This window comes from Taeniopygia guttata, chromosome 26 (assembly GCF_048771995.1).
Source record: "Taeniopygia guttata chromosome 26, bTaeGut7.mat, whole genome shotgun sequence".
NCBI classification, from domain to species: domain Eukaryota; kingdom Metazoa; phylum Chordata; class Aves; order Passeriformes; family Estrildidae; genus Taeniopygia; species Taeniopygia guttata.
In genome coordinates this window covers 4,861,890-4,881,060 of record NC_133051.1, presented here as the reverse complement: position 1 = coordinate 4,881,060, position 19,171 = coordinate 4,861,890, and the positions used below count along the sequence as shown (strand labels likewise).

The following is a 19,171-nucleotide window of genomic DNA, read 5'->3' as shown; positions in this document are numbered from 1 at the left end:
AAGGGTGACAGCCTCCAAGGGGTGGGGGTGCTGATAGTGGCACTTTGAAACATTATCCCAGCAGAGCTTCGGCTTCAGGCTGGAGAGGGCACAGTTTGCCCCAAAATGGACCTCGGGGCCAAGGAACTGAGTCTTCTGAACTGTCCTGGGTCTGTGCTGGTGAGGCAGGAGAGGTCTGGGGGGAGAGCAGAGGTCACTGGGCAGCCTCCCCCTTTCCCTCCCTGATGGCAGGGGCTGCCCATGGGGAGGTTTCCACTGAGAGCTCAGACGTGCCACCTCCAGGTGGAGCAGCCCGTCTCAGTGCTGGGCAGTGGGAGATGCTCGGTGTGAGGCAGCTCATGCTCCTCCGTGCCCTGGGCCTGTGGGCACCGTGCCTCTCCACCCTGCGCTGTAGCTGTTCTCTCTCTCCCGTGAAGGGGCATCATTAACCCGGTGGGTGGCACCAAGAACGCCCGGACAGCCCCACTGCAGTGTGTCTCGGTGGCAGAGGGACACACCAAGCCTGTGCTCTGCCTGGATGCCACCGACGAGCTGCTCTTCACTGGCTCCAAAGGTGGGTGGGGGCAGAGGGGGCCGGGAGGATGCAGGTGCTGTGGCAGCAGGTTGGCATTGGGGGCATGGAAGTGTTGGGCATTACAGGGATGGTCTCTGTCTTCAGTGTTGAGCCCTGCCCTGCCCTGCCCCTGTACTGGGGCTGGCTGGCTCCTTTCCTCTGGGCCTGTGGGTGGGGGGAGATGCTCAGAAGGTGTATTGTCCCCAGGCCACCATGCCCTTGGAGGAGACACCCCCAACACTCCTGGGTATGTTCTTCCTCCCACAGACAGGAGCTGCAAAATGTGGAACCTGGTGACAGGCCAGGAAATCGCTTCTCTCAAGGGTCACCCAAACAATGTGGTTTCCATCAAGTACTGCAGCCACACGGGGCTGGTGTTCACCGTGTCCACGTCGTACATCAAGGTGTGGGACATCCGCGACTCCGCCCGCTGCGTCCGCACCCTCACGTACGTGCAGCCCTGGGGGACCTGGGTACCCTGGGCTTCTCTGGCTTTGCAGAAGCCCTTTCCAGAACCTGCAGGGGCTGGGGACATGGCCAGATACCAGCTCCTTAGTGCCAGTTTGCAGTGCTGCTTCCTTAGGGAACAGGGAGGCTGGGAGAGGTGGGGGTGAGGGAACTCATGGGACTTCCTGCAGCAAAGTCTCAGGGTCATAAAATCACAGAACATGCTGAGTTGGAAGGGACCCATCAGGGTCATCAAGTCTGCCTCCTGGCCTTGTGCAGGACACACCAGCAATCCCACCCAGTGTCTGGGAGCATTGTCCAAACACTTCTTGAACTCACACAGGCTCGGAGCTGTGCCCATTTCCTGGGGAGCCTGCTCAGTGCCCCAACACCCTCTGGGGGAAGAACCTTTTCCTAACATCCAACCTAAATGTCTCCCAGCTCAGCTCCAGCACGCCCTTGAGTCCTGTCACTTGTCATGAGAGGGAATAGATCAGTACCTGGCCCTCTGCTGCCCCTCATGAGGATGTTGAAGACCCCAGTGAGGTCTCCTCTCAGTCTCCTCTAGGCTGAACAAACCAAGTGACCTCAGCTGCTCCTCACAAGGGTTCCCCTGCAGACCCTTCACCACCTCATGGCCCTCCTTAGGATGCTCTCCAATGGCTTAATGTCTTCTTTATATTGTGGTGCTCAAAACTGCCCTGAGGGCTTGAGGTGAGGCTGCCCCAGTGCAGAGCAGGCAGGACAGTCCCCTCCTTTGACCAGCTGGCAACGCTGTGCCTGGTGTGTCCCAGGACACTGACCAGGATGCCCAAATCCCTCCCCACAGCTGCTCTCCAGCCTCTGTTCCCTGCTGTATACCCACAGCCAGGGTTGTTGTGTCCCAGCTGCAGAATCCAGCACTTGTTAAGGGTCAGGAGCTGTGAAGGGATTTTGCAGCTGTTCTGGGGGTGGCCAGGAGAGCTGGCATCTCCTGTGGAGGGGCACAGCCCCAAACAGCATCGTGGCTGGGTAGATCACAGGCTCTTCAACGTGGGTCTCTGTGAGGAGTTGGAGGAGCAGAAAGGAGTGTGGAGCAGACAATAGTTGTGGCTGCCAGCCTGGAGGAGGGCACAAAGATTAGGACAGTATGGTGGGTCAGAGTTACCCACTTGCTCTGGCACAGGTCTCCTTTCTCCATCCAGCCTCAGCTCATCTGCCTTGGCTTCTCTCACGGCACAGAGGCCAAGACCGCTGCTTCCCTGTGCTGGATGCCAGCAGTCATCTGCTCTTCCTGTGGGAAGCAGAGAGGCACAGAGGAGAGCAGAGGAAGCTCAGCTGGAAACTGGGAATCCAGGGCTTCCCTCTGGCTGCCCTGGCAGGTCTGGGACCCTGGCAGGGGTCAGGAACCCCCCTGGACAGAGCCCCCAGAGACACTGTCTGTGATCTCTGTCCATGGAAAAGAGTTTTCAATCCTACAGGATGAATTACAAGCTCTGAGTGTTTGATAGAAGTAATAATTAAGTGTGGCAGGGGTGCAAAAGTAAAATTTTAGGATTCTAGATTAGGGGTCCAAAGGGCACAAGATGGAGGAAATTGGGTGTGTCTTGTCCTTCTTCTTGAGGCTCTGGTCTCATCCTCCCTAATGCCTCAGGCTTAGCTTTTATGTTTTTCACAGAGTAGGGAAACAAAACAATTCCTTCTCCAGCTGGGGGCCAAGGACAACCAATCCAAATTTCAGGCCCAAGAGCATAAACAACGTGGGCTGAAGAGAGAAAAACAAGCAGGATGGGACTTCATGGGCTTAAGCTGGAGCTGGACAATGAACTCCAATATGCTAATGGACCAAAACTTATAAAAATGAGAGACCTCGTGACCAGTTGTGCATTTTGTGACCATTTTGGTTCATCTTGGGTGTAGCCCTGGCTGGTGTTGGAATACAAGCCCCTCAGGGCACAGGCCCAGAGGCAAATCTAAGCACAAGGATTGAACTGAAACCTCTGGAGAAACTCAGCTAGATGAATCTACAAAGTGAAATAGAAATATAGATTTAGATTATAGACTTTAGCTTTTAGTAGAAATGTATACTAAGTTCCTTGAGTATCTAAAAAGCTGCAATAGAGAATAAAAGCTTTTTCGTCTTTAGGCACAATTCTACTATAGTAGTGGTATTTCTATGAGGTTACTTTGCCCCAGCCAAAATGTGAACTGCTGGGCTCTTGTTCTGCCCAAGCTGGATCCATTGAGGCCTCCTAAAAAATCCCTACTTTATTTCTTCAGCCCAGTCCAGTCTCTGCTCTCTCGGGGTCTGGGTGTTGAGGTGACCCTGAGAATGTAAAAGTCCTCATTTCCCAGCCCATGCAGCCAAAGAAGGAGTCGGAATGTGTAGGGTCAGCTTCTCAAATTGTTTATTTTCCCTTATTTTTAACATTCTTTCTCTGACCTGCTGGGCTCTGTCCAGCAGGTCGGCCATGGCATTCTGTCTGCCCTCAGGGCAGTGTTTGCATTTTATACCAAAAACTACCTGTACTATATTTACAATAATATGCCAATATCTATCATTTATGTTGGACAGTGTGTCCCTACCTTAAACCAATAAAAAGTGTCACCATCACAGTAAGACACAGAGGGCAAGAAGAAGGAGAAGTAGGTCAGGACACGCCCATCTATCTTGTACCCCCTGAATCATATTCTAAAAACCCCAAAATTCTAATTTTTTACCCTATGTTAGTTCAGATATCACAACACTCAAACCCTTGTGGTTTGTAATTCCTCACACAGAATTGGCAGCTTTTTCCACGGGCTCACATCGAAGCCAGAGGTGTTTTTGACTTCGTGCCAAGGTCAAGAGCCCCCTGCCAGGGTCTGGGGACAGCCAGGGCAGCCAGAGGGATGTGCTGGGCTCTGACAGCTCTGGGCTCTGTTCAGCCTTGACAAGGCGTCACCCCCTTTGAATTCTCCCTCTGTCGCTGTTGAGACAGGACGGGAATAAGGAGACTCTGATTCAGAAGGCTGCTGAGGGTAAAACTCTGATTTATTCAAAATACCCCGCTCTTTTATACAGAGCTTTGTGAGGACCAACTCCATTGGTTCTGAAGTGAAAACAATCCAATGCATTGGTGTACAGTGCTTGACACACAGTGATAGAACCTAACTATAAACAATGTGAAAAACAAGAGAGATAAAGAATTATTTGCATTCTTCTCCAACTCTTTCCCAGTCTTCTGCCTGGCTTGAAACTCACATTTCTCTCTTTGACTCAATCTGAGACCCACATTTCTCCTTTAGGTCTTCTGGGCAGGTGATCTCTGGGGACGCGTGTGCCGGGACCAGCAGCCGCACGGTGGCCAGCGTGCAGGGCGAGCACCAGATCAACCAGATCGCGCTCAACCCGGGCGGCACTGCGCTCTACGCGGCCGCCGGCAACGCCGTCCGCGTCTGGGAGCTCAGCAGGTGAGGGGCTGCTGGCCCGGCTCAGAGGGACCGGAGAGGGAAAAATGAAAGTCTTTTTCACAGCAGAACTTGCCTGGAATACGGGTTTTCACGACCCTTTCCTCTGGGACTGTAGTGGTTTTGGTTTTAAAAAAATCGTGAAGATTTTTTAAGATTTTAAGATTTCAGTTGAAGATTTTCTTAAATCTTAAATCTAAGATTTTTAAATTTAATATTTTAAATTTTTAAAAATTAAAGATTTTTTAAGATCATAAATCTTAAGATTAAAAGAAAATTTTAAAAAAATTCTTAATATTTAAGATTTCTAAATTTAAGATCTACAGTTGTGACCCAAGAGGTGATGAGCAGCACTGGAGCTGCGTGGGGTGGGGGGTTTGTCTGTGCACTGGGCAGAGCTTAGCAGAAGGGAAAAGACAAGTGGAATGAGCAGCAGGACCCTGTCTTTCCCTTGTTCTTCCACCTGCCCAGTGCAGCACCCTGGGCTCTGCAGCCAGATATTGGCACACACTCAGGCTGTACAATGTAGTTTAATTAAAAGTATATAGTATCACAAAATAAAAAGCTTATAATAGAAAATTTTAGGATATCATAATATATATAGAACAAGATAAGAGTTTTAGAACATAAACTAGTCCTTCTTCTTCATAAGTTTAAGTAATATTTTATAATTAGACAAAAAAGTCCGCTTTTCAGACTTCAAATAATTAACTAGTAAATTAAAAGTAAAAATAATTTGAATATAATTTTTTATTAGACAATTTAACCTTAAAAAACCTTATAACAAAAAATAGTTAACCATTTTGTACCTTATTAGTAAAATACTACAAAACTCACTACCTGTGAGATTATAACATAAATTTTAAAAAAAAGAACATTTAAATCTAAACACAGACTATTATCTCAAGTACCTTCAATCCCAATCTCAACAAAAAAAACCCCAAACAACCAAAAAACCCAGAATTTTACTGGTTTTTTTTACTGGTGCCTCATGTGAGCACACCTGTTAAAGTCAAGACCTCCCTGAAGAAACAGAGATAATGTACAGCTGCAAGCTAGAAAAAAAAAAAATCCCCAGAAAAAAAGAGAAAACCCTCAAAAATCTCTAAAAACTGGTAAAACAGTTTGAACCAAAACGTAAATACTAAACTCACCCTGTGCAGCCAGATGTTGGCACACTCAGGCTGTGCAGCCAGATGTTGGCACACTCTCACCCTGCACAGCCAGATGTTGGCACACTCTCACCCTGCACAGCCAGATGTTTCCATACTCACTCTGTACAGCCAGATGTTGGCACACTCACCCTGCACAGCCAGATGTTGGCACACTCACAGTGCCAGCTGTTGGCACTCTCCCAGCTGCCCTCCTGCCCTGGAGCCATGGGGAACGGGCTCTCCCTGCCCGCTGTGCCCCACAGGAGCAGCCCCGCAGGGCCGGGGGAGCTGTGCTGGGGGCACCTTTGGGTGGGCTCCAGCAGGGCTGAGCTGTGCCCTTCCCCCAGGCTGCAGCCCGTGGGAAAGCTGAGTGGCCACATCGGGCCGGTGATGTGTCTGACAGTGAACCAGACGGCGAGCAACCATGACCTGGTGGTCACCGGCTCCAAAGATCACTACGTCAAGGTACTCTGCTCCCTGGGGAGCAGCACCCCCAGTCCTGCAGGGAACCCCAAATGTTGGCAACCCTCACTCTTCTCTTCTCCTGAAAGCTGAGCCCAGATTCTGTTTTCACCACTGCATGTCAGGTTTTCACTTGTTTCCTCTTCCCAAATCTTGCCTTTTGCTTGCTCCACAATGCACCTTTGGAGAAGAAGTTGCATTCTCTCATGCATCAGACTGTCTGGCTGGGATTTGCATGTGAGGGCTGACCCCGATGAGCAGTTCACCCTGTTCTGTTTGATAATCCCCCCCAATAAAGATGCCTTGTGCCTGCCCAGTGACAGCTCAGCACAGCAGGATGCTGTCCCCTCCTTTCAGGTTTTAGCAGGTTGAATTAGAGCTGTCCCCAGGGAAGTGAGGAGGGGTAGTGAGATGGTGAGTGACACAGGATCCCACTCAGCTGTCAGCTTGGCTCCAGAGGAGTGTGAAGGCCCACCATGAGTAAAATGCAGCAGAGTGAGGCTGTCCCTGGTGGCAGATCGCCTCTGCTGGTGGCAGGACCCTCAGCCCCAAAAGCCTCCAGCAGCCAATGCCCAGTCCCTTTTCCAGCATCACTCTAGGTGCCCTGAGCCTGGAGCACAGAGGGTGGTGGCCAAACTCCCCTGGAGAGGGAGTCCCCAGTGCCATCTGTGGTCTGTTACCCGCTGCTCTTCCCCAGGTGTTTGAGATCACGGAGGGCATGGGGGGCAATATTGGCCCCACTCACAACTTCGAGCCCCCTCACTACGATGGCATCGAGTGCCTGGCCATCCAGGGAGATGTCCTCTTCAGTGGCTCCAGGGACAACGGCATAAAGAAGTGGGATCTGGAGCAGCAGGAACTTATCCAGGTCTGGAGGGGAGCACAGGGCAGAGGGGGGTTGCTGCTGGGGCTGGGGGGGGGGTTGTCCAGGCACCTAGTGCCAGTGGAGCTCACCAGGGAGGGCACTCCCAGTCCTGGGCTGTGTGGGGTGAGGGTGTGCTGTGCCCCCATAATTTGTCCAGCAGGGTGCTTGGGATCGCTGGCTCTCCCTCAGACAGGCTGAGGCATCAGTTGCAGTGTGGGCGCTTGTGTTCCACCCTGAACTCTGGTTGTTGTCTCCTGCCCAAGGGAGAAACCAAACCATGACTTTTGAGCCCATACCCTTGGCTCCTACCTGGGCACCACCAGTTCCACGGTCCCAGTCAGTCCCGGGGTGTCAGTGAGGACCTGAGCTCCCTGAGACACTGAGGAGCCACCCAGGATGGTGCATGGTGGGTCATGGCTGTGCTCTGTGCCTACAGCAAATCCCCAATGCCCACAAAGACTGGGTCTGTGCCCTGGCCTTCATCCCCGGCCGCCCCATGGTGCTGAGCGCCTGCCGAGGCGGCGTCATCAAAGTGTGGAACGTGGACAGCTTCACCCCAGTCGGGGAGATCAAGGGGCACGACAGCCCCATCAACGCCATCTGCACCAACTCCAAGCACATCTTCACTGCCTCCAGGTGAGCCCCGCTTCTGCCCCACGGCCCCTGGGCAGGGGGAGACCCTGGGTTTGAGCTGTCACCCCTGGGCCTGGGCGGGTGCTGGGCCAGCGGGGAGCGGGGAGGGAATGGCAGCTTTTTAGTCCCTCTCCTCCTTCATCTCCTCCTGCCCACTGCAGCCTGCCCACGGCCAGGCCTGCCCACTGCAGTGCCAAGAGCTGTCCCTGGCCATCCCCTGCCCACGCTCTGGTGCTGCCCTGGGTTACTCCCCACGCAGGGACCCCTCTCCCTCGGGGCTGGGCATTGTCTGCTGCTCTCGGGGAGCTCTTCAGCAGCAAGACTCTGATATCCTCTTTTCGACCCTGTCCCTTTTCTCCCTTCCTTTTTCTCTGTCTCTCTCTGCCTCTCCTTCTCCCCACCTCCCATCTGTGCCACAGCGACTGCCGGGTAAAGTTATGGAATTACGTGCCTGGGCTCACCCCTTGCCTTCCACGACGCGTCCTTGCCATAAAGGGCCGTGCTACTAGTCTGCCTTGACCCTCCTGCTCTTTGACTCTCTTGCTCATATGCTCCTCTTCAGTCTCCCCTTCCCTTTTCTCTCCATCTCTCCCTCCCTCTGTCCCTCTCACTGTTGCTTTTGCTCCTCTCTCTCTTTCCCTCCCCCCCTTTTTCTCTGGTCTGAGCTGCTTCTTCACGGTATGAAACTATTCTGCGTTTTTCCACTTGATAAGTCTCTGTTAGAATGGACTCGGCCCCTTGTCCCAGTCATAGCCCTGCCTTGGTTTCACTTCTTTTTGGTTTTTTTTCCTCGCCAAGTGCCCAAATCTACTTTGGCAACTCAGTGGGAAGCCGTGGCCTGTCCGTGCCTTCGCATGGCTAGTGGGTTGGGAGTCAGCAGCCCCCCCAAACCAGCCCATGCTCCCTGGATATCCCTGCTGGGACCTAGCTGGAGCTCGTTCAGGGCGGGGAGGAGTCCTGGTGTGGGGTCAGCCCTGGAGTTCTCCCGTTCCTTTGTCCCCAGCTCCTGCCTGCGGGTGAGCTGCAGGCTGAGCCCCATCGGGCTCTTGCCTTCTCCCCAAGGTGCCTCAGACAATGTCCTGCCAAGGGAAGAGGGCCTGGAAGTGTGGGGGGCTGCATGCTGGGGATGGGGAGCGAGCACCCCGTGGGGCAGTGTCTGTGGGGCTCCTGCCCCGACCCCTGGGTCATGCTGTCCCTCTCACCTTTGTTCCCAGCGACTTGACAGTGAAGCTCTGGAGTGGGAGGAGGTTGCCTGCGGGGTCAAACTAGGAACTGCAGAAAGACTGGAAGGCTGGGGCAGGGTGAAGGTCAGGGTACCTCTCCCTGCTGTCAGGACTCGGTCACCCACAGGAGCTCAGCCCAGGACAGGCATTTCTTTGTGCCTGACCCAACGGGGTGGACGATGCTGCGTCTGGTACTTCGAGCACTGTCAGCTCCTGTGAGGAAGCAGCTCTGGGGGGCACCAGCAGCTCCACCTGCCCTCCTGCTGATGTTTCTTGATGGTTCTCCAGTGAACAGGAAATGTTTCATCTCTCCTCTCGCCCACCCTGCTGTGAGGACTTTGGGGGTCAGAGACCCCTGACTCCTCAGAGACACCCGGTTCCCTGCTGCCACCGTGGGCCCACGTGGCCTCTGTCGCTGTGCTGCTCCCGGGCTGGTTCCTGCAGGAGCCCTCTCCGCTCCACGAGGACATTTGGTGTCTGCTGGCCAGGACCACAACACAGAGGGGCTTCTCTGGAGCCATTACTTGTGAGACACCTCTGCTGTGGGGACTGCAGAAGGATTTCCTGGTACTCCCAGCCTCCCCTTTCCTTGTGGACGTGTCCCCAGTGGTTGGAGAGCTGCACTCTGAGCTCCTTGGCCGTGTCCCATCGGGTGAGGCACAGCAGGCCTGGGAAGATCTCCACTGGACAGCTTCCAGACAGACCTGCTGCAGCTCCCTTTGACACTCTCCAAACCCCAGTTGTAAACTCCACTGCCCCATGGCTCTGGGCTCTTCCCCACGTGCCCAACTCTGCTCTGGACGTCGTGGCCCCATCAGGACTTTGTGCTGGGTTCCTGCAGCGAGTTAATCCCCTTGGGACGGAAAAACGAAGCAAGAATGGAAGTCACGGGGCAAAAGAGCCAAGGCTGGACTTGTCACCCCACTGCTGTGGCTCTGTCTGTCCTTCCCTTGGGTTGTGCCCTCCGAGCTCTGCCAGACTGGGGCTTGCTCAGGCTGGGCCTGCAGGATGGAGAGGAGCCAGCAAGGCACGGAGCAGCCAGAGCCGCTGTGGTGGAGCAGAGCAGGGGGGGTTCCACACTCTGCCGTCACACAAGGCCCCTGATTCCCCCTGTGCTCCAAGGACAGTCCTCCAGTGGATGATCTTGCACAGTCTCATCTCCTTGAAGGTCTGGGGGCTCCACCCAGGCGTGTCTCCCCAAGGACGCACATTCTGCAGGCTCTTCCTCTGTCTCTCCTGTTCAAGGGGGGCTGGTAAGGCCCTGCTCTCACACTGGAGCTTCCCTCCATCTCTCCCATGGCCCACTGGACCATCCCCTGCTCTGTCCTGCCCTGGGCCACCCAGGGTTCTTGTGGAGTGGTTGAGGAGACCCCAGGACGGGTGTTCCTGCCTCATACACTCTCCTTTCCCCTTTGTCACAGAAGAAGCAGCACTTGAACTCAAATGTAAGGATTTCTCCATGTGATCCCACCAGCACTGAACTGGGATCTTGGAGGCCAGGGGCTCCAGGACCTGCCCCATAAAGCACAGACCATTTCCCCTCTGCTCTCTCCAACCACGGTGACACCTTGACCTGCCCCAGGTCAGCTGCCCTTGTTCCAGCATTCTGGCTGGAGTGAGGGGATTCCTCTGCATCAAGAAGGACAGGAGTATCTCTATTGATTTTGTGGGGGAAGGGGGGTTGTCTTTTTTTGGGAAAATTCCATCCTGCTGGCTTGCCTTGGTGGAGGGTAAATGGTACCTGTGTGTGAGTGTGAGTGTGAGTGTGAGTGTGAGTGTGAGTGTGAGTGTGAGTGTGAGTGACCCTGCCCAGGACAGTCACTGGTCCCTGTGAAGGTGGCTGAGCCCTGCACAGCCAGGACTGGTGACTGTGTTGAGGAGAGGCTCCCACCCATCCTGTGTGACCTGTGGAACTGAGGGTGCAGCCAAAAATGCACAGAGACCTCACCAGCCAAGGGCACACAGCCATGGTGGGGGTCTGGGGGTCTGCAGGAGCTGTCTCCACCCTAAGCCTGTCTTGGAGAGGGTTTCTGCACTCATTCCTCAGCTGGTTTATCCTTTGCTTGGCTGGAGGGGCTGTGTGTGTGTGTGTGGGTGTCTCTGCTGAGTGCTTGGCTGTAGCCTGGTGTCGTGTGTGAGCCTCTGTCTGCTTTGAGCTCTCCAGTGCCTGGAGCCTTCCCTGCTGCCATGGGTGAAGGGGGCACAGCTGGGGTCACACCTGCCTTGCCTTTTGCCACCAATACCTTCCTGTGTGCAGGCTGCAGGTGCCTGTTCAGCACTGCAGGGCTGAGGGGCCGGTCCTGGGTGATGCTCAGCCTCTCTTGCTGCTTGTCCAGCAGCCCCAAGGCTCTCACAGCCTGTGGAGGGAGGGAGCTGCTGCTGGGGCATTGGTGTCCTGAGGCAGGGGGTTTGAAGTGAGGAGAGTCCTGATTTAGGAATAGCATTCTCCAATGTAGTGCTCCCACTAAAACCCTGCACCACTCACATCCCCATCCCCATCCCCAGCAGGGTTGAGAGGGGAGATGGAGGCACAAAAGATGAAGATCACAGATTGAGAGAAGAGCAATTTACTGGAAACAGCAGTGAGATAAAAGACAATCAGTAAAACAGCAACGATATTAATAACAGAAGTATCCAAAAGAAAGAATGATTCACATGCAGAATGCTCACCCTGACCTGCCTGCAGCCGTGTTCTACTGACCAGAGTAGACTTCTCCTCTGGGGAGAAGAGAAGGAATGGATCCTGCCCCTGAATATCTCCATGGCATCATGGTACACTATGTGTAAAGCCTTACACTCTTGTGCCAGCCTTGGACCCACACAGCCCAGCAGGGCCCATTGCTGCCCTCCCCTCCCCTAAGTGACATTTGCTCTTTTATTCTGAGCACGTGCCCACTGGAAACTGGGGTGGCATTGATCCTTGAAGAATTTCCTGCAGCTGTTGTTTTTCCTCTCAGCTCACACACCCATGCTTGGGCCAGAGGTGGGTTTTCCTTCCCTCTTCCTCTTGTCCTCTCTGTGCCCATGCAGGTAAAACCACAGGTTGCCTTGTGGTGTGCCCTCTCTTGAGAGAGGCTCTGGTCTGTACTGGTGTGACACGGGACATTTCCTCAGTCCACAGTCCATGGACTGGTCCAGTCTTAGACAGTCTTTTTACACAGTTGGGACACAGGTTGTCAGGAAGAAAAAAATTATGATCTTCATCATCAGAGTTGGGGAGTCACCTTTAACACTGTTTGTTCTCCTTCTGTTCAGATCCCTGAATAACCTCCCTAGAAATCTCTTTCTTGACTCCAAAGATTATGTGGCCTGCAGTAAGGAGGCCTGGAAAAATACTATTTCCTTAACATTCAAAGGGAATTCAGAGCTTCAAAAGCTATTTTAACAGGCCTCAAGCAGGAAAAGTGAGTGAAAGACTGGGGAAAATCGTCCACATCATTGCCAATGAGCCTGTGCTGTGTACAACCTCCTGGCACGTGCATGGTGTGCACTGGAGCTCATCTGCAGGGCACTGCTGCTTGTTTGAATCCCTAGGGACTCCCTCTGCCACTCCCTGGGGTGCTGGGCACCTTCTCCATGCTGCTCCACCTGCCTGGGTGCTCTGCTCAATCATCCTCGAGGGAATGCCTTTCCCTCAGCCTGGCAGGAGCTGCCTGCAGAGGTGGGAGTTTCTGTGCTCTTCCCTTGTCCATGCCCACGTCCCAGGACAGGGATCCCTGTTTGGCTTCACTCCTATCTGGCTCCACAGCGTGGCTGCAGCATCCCAGCATTGCAGCAGTGGGGTCAGCAGGGGCTCACCCCCCCTGGCAGCTGAAACCTCTTCAGATTTCCCTCACCTGGGCTGGGGATGGGGTGATTATCCCCAGCCCTTCCTCCTCCTCCTGTTGTGAGGGCCCTGCTTCCTCTTCATCCCTCTCCATACAAACTGGATAGAGATTTGGATTCCTTCTGTGTAGGGGCACTGCTGCCAGCACGGGTTGTTCCTGTGCTTCAGCTGCAGCTTGAGTGGCCACTGTGCCTGCTGCTCTGCCTTCCTCCTCCTCCTCCTCCTCCTCCTCCTGAGGGTGCTGTCTGGTGCAAAGCAGTGTCTGATAAATGCTGACCAGGGCCCAGCACGCTGCGTGAGGCTCCTCGCTGGAACTGCCACAGCATTCTCCTTGCAATGCTCTGTCACTTTTACAGCGTCCTGTACTTGTTCAGGGGGACACTTCCAAACCACTGGAGGAGAGAATTTCTTCCCAAAGTGGCCCATTGTCTCCCACATTCCGTGCCAATCATGACTATTCCCCATCAGGATAGATCTCTGAATAACTTCCCTAGAAATCTCTTTCTTGACTCCAAAGATTATGTGGCCTGCAGTAAGGTGATCTGGAAAAATATGATTTCCTTAACATCCAAAGGGAATTCAGAGCTTCAAAAGCTGTTTTAACAGGCCTCAAGGGGGGAAAGTGGGTGAAAGTCTGGGGAAAATCATCCTCCCCTGTTGCCCCCAGAGGTCATGATGTTTATTAATGGACTCCCAAAGGAAGTGCCTGAGGTAAGGGTAGGAGGGCAACACTCAAGACATATCCCAAATGCCCCTCACTGCCCTTGGTGTTATCATGGCATAAAGTGACAGAGCAATCCTGATCCCCCTCCCTGACACAGAGGCTGTGATGGGAACAGACAGAAATAGGAACAGGGTTAGGTACCCACATAGGCAGACCAGAAAACATTGTCACCACTGGCTCAGCACCTAATCCAGAAAATGTTTAGATCAAATTTGCTTCCAACCCACTCTGGGCAGATCTGTTGTTATCTCAACCGTTCAAGCCCTACTTTGGATGCAAAAAAAACAAAAAAAAAAAAACAAACAAAAAAAAAACAAACAAAAAAAACCCAAACCAAACTGTTGTGGTTTAGGAATGGTATTCCCCAATTTAGTGTTCCCACTAAAACTGTGCACTGCCACAACCCTCAGCTCCTTCCTTCCCTGTGGTGGAATGGAGAGGAGAACTGGAGGCACAAAGGTGAAAAAATCACAGGTAGAGATTGACTGGAAACAGCAATGAGATAAAAACAATGAACAACAACAATATTAATAACAAAAGTGTACAAAAGAGAGAAAATCACATGCAAATGCTCACCACAGTGCAAGCTACCCTGATTGGAAGAGATCCCTTCTCCCTGGAAGAGACTCCCTTCCCCCTGCCCAGCAATGATGTGAGGTGGTCTGAAAGGACCTCTGGGCTCTGGCCATGGCCCCTCCTGGCTACTGCAAAAATTAACTCTGTCCTGGCTGGAACCAGGCCAGGGGTGACTGTGATCCCATAGCTGTGTGTGTATGTGTGTGTGTGTGTGTGTGTCTGTGTGTGTGTGTGTGTGTGTGTGTGTGTGTGCCTCAGTACCTGTGTGGGTTGATGTTTCTCATGCAAAAGAGCATTTTTTGGGTGTTGATCTGGTTTAGCTACCTCACGGTGCAAGCTGGGTGCTGTCGTCATTGGGTTTCCTGTTGGGGATGGGGTGGGGATTTTGTGGTGTAAGATTTTTTTTTTCCTCTTAATTATTGTTATTGTTATGGCTTTGACACTTGAATTTGTCCTGGGGACACGTGGCCTCACTGCCACCTTGCTGCATGTCTGAGCCACCCCCTGTGTTCCCAGCCCTGCCTCCTGGGCAGGGCAGCAGGGCTGGAGTCCTGCCCTGCCAGCTCCCCCTTTGCTGTGGGATCCCCCAGAGTGAGATTCTGCTCCCATTTCTCATGGGATTCCTGGCTGGGGATCTGTGGTGTTGCCATCGGTGATTGGGTTGATTGGCAGCCTGGATGTGGCTCCCATGTGGTCCCATGGAAGGGTGGAAAGGGAGCTCTGACAGGCTCGGCTCAGCCGAATTTCTCCCTCTGCTCTCACAGATGCTCTGTGGCTGTGATGGAGCTCTCGACTGGGAAATGTCTGTGCAAAGCACATTGCTGGCATGGGCTGGCTCCAGCCACCCTGCCCAGAGCCAGCTGCAGGGCAGCAGGGCCTTGGTGCTGTAAAAGCCTCTGCCCAGGCTGGGGATGGTGTGTGAGAAGCTGATTCTGGTGTGTGATGTTTGATTTTTCACTCCCAAAAAACGTAGTTGTGTCCAGATTCAGTGCCAGGCACGGCACAGAAACCAGGGGGGCCCTGGAGCCCCCAGCTCAGGCTGGGCCAGGGCCTGGGCAGCCACACGGCCAGTTTGGGGTGGCACTAAAGCACAAGGTCCCACACGCAGGTGGGTCGAGGAGGGCTGGCCCCTGGGACCCCCAGAGCTCCAATGGCACCATGGGCTGAGACAGGAGGAGGAGGAGGACTGGGATGAAGGCTCTTTGCCTGTGGGTGAGCTGTTCCATCCCCGTGCACTGTGCTGGCTGCACGACTGAAGTCCCCTCTGGTGGTCTCAGAGCCCCTCTGAGAGCCCCCCCAGGGCAGGGACACTTTGCACCTCGTTCTCCTCTGCCCTTGGGCACCTCGATTTGTGACCAGGCTGTGATCATAGCTGCACTCCTTCCTCAAGCTACTGGGTCATGCCTCTTCCCCCAGGGCCTAACTCTTGCTCTGGGGGTCTCCTCACCCCCAGCACACAGCTCCAGCCTCTGTGCAGGGAGCAGGGCTGCCCCAGAGCTGAGCTTTGCACAACAGGGGTGGACCAGAGTCAGGAGCCTAAAAGCACTGGATCCCCAAACCACTGTGAGCCCTCCTGAGCAGTGTCCCCTCCCTGCCACCTCCAGCTCTGATGACACAGGCTGGGCTGGCCAGCTGCGAGGAATGGGAGCTCTGGGGTCCCATCCTGTCCCCCCAGGTGTGATGTTCGTCCCCACCACCTCTCAGCACAGCTGCTCAGGGGTCTCAGTTGCTGCCTCCTGCCTTGGTGCTGCAAACCCAGTGCCTGCTTCCCACGGTGCTCTCCCAGTGCTCCTCACCCCTCCTCCTGTGCTCCTCACCGGTCCTGCCCGTGCCCCACACTGCAGTACCATCCCCGATCCCTGCCCGCACAGGGTTCCAGCTTGCTTCCCACAGGCTCCCTGGGTTTCACTGTCTCCTGCAGGCTGCACATCCTCCTGAGCCCCCCTCACCCTTCTGGGAAGGGACGAGGACCCCCAGCCCCTCCAGGTGCTGCATGGTGCTCCAGCTGCCAGAAAATACAGCCCTGCACTCCCTCCCGCCCCAGGGCTTGTCCCCCCACCCAGCACAGCTCTGCCCTGGCTCCTTCCAGCTCTCCCCCTGCCTGGGAGCCCCGGTGCAGCCCCCCGTGGGGCTGGGCAGCTGCAGCACTGTGTCCCCTGCTCCATCTCTCTCTCTGCACAAGGAGCACAACAGCAGATGCCTTTTCACACTCGGAGCTTTTTCCAGAGGCCAGCTGCTCTGGAGGCTGCTGTGGCCTCTGGGGGGGTTGTGCAGCCCGGCCCCGGGCTGGGTTTGTCAGAGCATGAGGTGTGTGTGTGTTTTCTACCTTGGTGTGTTCCTGTAAATAGTGTAAGTTATTGTGCTCTCCTGCTGTACGTTTTTTCAATGGCTGTTTGTTTCTTGCCTTTTTGTCTTTGCAAATAAAATGTTCTGGACATGAAGGGACGGAGCACAGAGGTGGCTTTGAGGAGGGAAAGGGCACAGCCAGGAGCCACCCATGCCCTCCTGTTGCCATGAGCCCCCAGGGGCTGAGGGATAGATGGGAAGGGAAGGGAAGGGAAGGGAAGGGAAGGGAAGGGAAGGGAAGGGAAGGGAAGGGAAGGGAAGGGAAGGGAAGGGAAGGGAAGGGAAGGGAAGGGAAGGGAAGGGAAGGGAAGGGAAGGGAAGGGAAGGGAAGGGAAGGGAAGGGAAGGGAAGGGAAGGGAAGGGAAGGGAAGGGAAGGGAAGGGAAGGGAAGGGAAGGGAAGGGAAGGGAAGGGAAGGGAAGGGAAGGGAAGGGAAGGGAAGGGAAGGGAAGGGAAGGGAAGGGAAGGGAAGGGAAGGGAAGGGAAGGGAAGGGAAGGGAAGGGAAGGGAAGGGAAGGGAAGGGAAGGGAAGGGAAGGGAAGGGAAGGGAAGGGAAGGGAAGGGAAGGGAAGGGAAGGGAAGGGAAGGGAAGGGAAGGGAAGGGAAGGGAAGGGAAGGGAAGGGAAGGAGCAGGGCTGCCGGCAGAGGGCAGCGCTGGCTGCGCCACCGCGGCGCCCGGAGCGCGGAGGGGACACGGGGCGGGGTGCAGGTCCTGCGGGGCTGGGGGAGATGCTGGGTTGCGGTGCAGCGTCCTGCGGGATGGGGGATGCTGGGGGAGTGCCGGTAGGAGATTTTGGGGCAGACGCTGGCAGGTGGCTCCGGCGGGGCCCTGCCGGTGCGGGGTGTCGCGGTGGGGGATGTGTGACCCGGTGTCACCTGAGCCCCCCGAGGTGAGCGATGCCGGAACCCAAGGACGCTGGGCAGCGGTGCCCAGCGGTGTCCCAGCCCCCAGCATCATGCCCTGTGCCCCCCTCAGCCTATGGCATGGCTGTCACCTTGGCATGAGCCTCCGCACCAACAACCACCATGGTGCTGCCAGGGCAATTGGCGACCCTGGGTTACAAAGGTGGGGTGTCATGGGCCCAACCCCCCTGGCAGGGCAGGGGACATCGCCCCTGCTCCCCCCTGGTGCCTCAGCCACTCGTGGCACCACAGACACGTCTTCTTGCCAGTCATCACGGCACCATGTCACACTCATGGCCATCTCTTTCTTTCTGCAGCATGCCAAGCCTGGCTGACAATGACCTGTGCCATGCACCCCCCATACCTAAAGCTGCACTGGGCCAGCAGCAAGGGGACAGCAGGGCACAGCCCTGGGAGCTACCAGCTGTGGCAATGAGATGCTGGCAGCCCCGTGCCACCCATCTGAAGGAGGAATTGTTCTGAGCCCATCAGGGCTGTGGCTGCTTCTGGGTAGGGGAGGGTCCCATGGGCACCGTTCTGCATCTTGCTGTGCCCCAGGGCTTTAGGGAGGCCATGGGGACACCTGAGGAGAGGCTTGTGCCCTCCCCAGCTCCCAGCAGAGTGTTTCAGCATCTCAGGGAGTGCTGCCCATGGTGACCTCCCCAGGCTGTGGTACCTCAGTGGACAAGGGGCAGGAAGGGCATTCCTGCAGGCAGGAAAGCTGGCGGGTACCTGCAGGGGGATGGGGAGGATAGCTCCTGCACTGGCCTCCTGATTCCCAAAGGCAGGGGAAGGAAGGGGCAGGCTGAGTCACAGGAGGACACCGAGGGCTCCTGCTGTGCCAAGCACACATGGGAGTCTGAGGGTGTCACCCCTGGGTGCCCCTCTGCCATGGTGGCACTGCCTGGGCGCGTGGACTGGCTGTGGTGTCTCCCTGAGGCCACCCTGAGGGAAGGGACACCCAGACAAGGGGTGCTCAGGGTGGTCTGTGCCACACAGCCCTGCCAGGCAGCCCCCGGCTTCCCTGGCACGGGCAGAGCTGTGGGTGGGTGGGCTGTGCACGCCTGGGGCAGGAGATTCCCAAATGCCACAGGGCCACCTCCTCACCCCTTGGCTGGTGGCCCAGGGGATGGCGAAATTTTGGCACATCCCACCCTGCTCCAGGGACACCTGCAGTGTAGTGGTGGGTGGAAAAACCTTCCCCAGGGGCAGCTTTCCAACCACACGCACTGGCAGCCTTGCCCAGTGGGCAGCCAGCTCCCCGGGCACGGGGCAGCCCTGGGCTCCATCCCTGGTGTGTGCATGGCCAGGCTCTGGGGCTGCTTCCCCTGGTGGCCCTGGCTTGCCCTGGGGCTGCTCCCTGGCAGGGAAGGTCCCTGTGGGCTGTGCCCGGGGTACAGAAGGGCCTGGCAGCACCCAGCACCCCTGAGTGTGCTGAGGAGGAATGAAGCTGGGGTGGGTGATCAGCTGGTGGGACCCTGTGCCTCCTGGCTGGCACACTGGCCCTGCCTGCCCCAGGGCCTGGGGGATGTGACACAGGGGACAGGACATGGGCCACCCTGCCCTTGCTGGTTCATGTGCCAAGCTGGAGTATCCATGTTGGCAACAGCCTGTGAGCACAGTGTCACAGGAGAGGGTTTGCTGCCAGGTTTGGAGTGATGAAAGGACCCTGAAGTGCCAAGGAGGCAGCTGTGTGATGCCAGGGTCTGCTCTGCTCCCAGGTGCCCAGGACTGCCTCAGTCTGCACATGGTGTGGATGTGACTGACTTGGCAAAGAACCAGGACCAGGCAGAGGGGGTGCCCCAGCTTTGGCTGGGACTGGCCTGATGCTCCCTTGCCAGCCCAGGGCTAAACCCAGCAGGAATAAACCTCAAAGGGCCCCAGGTACCCCTGCCCAAGGCCAGAGAGGCAAGAGCCACCAAAGGTACTTCCCCAAATGCATCCCACGACCCTGCCTCGTCCTTTGGCACGTCCCTGGTGAGCGTGCACGCCTGCAGGTGCCAGGTGTGTGTGACACGGCTGTCACAGCTC

General features: G+C 55.6%; 1 protein-coding gene across 5 annotated transcripts in view; it reads left to right on the top strand.

Moving 5' to 3' along the window:
* KIF21B (kinesin family member 21B) overlaps positions 1–16,333 on the top strand; it is a 50,496-nt gene extending 34,163 nt beyond the window's left edge. For 2 of the 5 annotated variants that reach the window (XM_030291865.4, XM_030291864.4), the window contains 7 exons: positions 417–553; positions 821–1,001; positions 4,268–4,432; positions 5,931–6,048; positions 6,743–6,913; positions 7,347–7,546; positions 8,758–16,333. In XM_030291865.4, coding sequence (XP_030147725.4) covers positions 417–553; positions 821–1,001; positions 4,268–4,432; positions 5,931–6,048; positions 6,743–6,913; positions 7,347–7,546; positions 8,758–8,812 — 1,027 coding nt within the window. In that variant the 3' untranslated portion in view covers positions 8,813–16,333. Of the gene's footprint in view, positions 1–416; positions 554–820; positions 1,002–4,267; positions 4,433–5,930; positions 6,049–6,742; positions 6,914–7,346; positions 7,547–7,962 lie in introns of all 5 variants that reach the window. The other 3 variants (XM_030291863.4, XM_030291862.4, XR_003963843.4) reach the window with 2 other exon arrangements.
* The last annotated feature ends 2,838 nt before the right edge of the window (positions 16,334–19,171 follow it).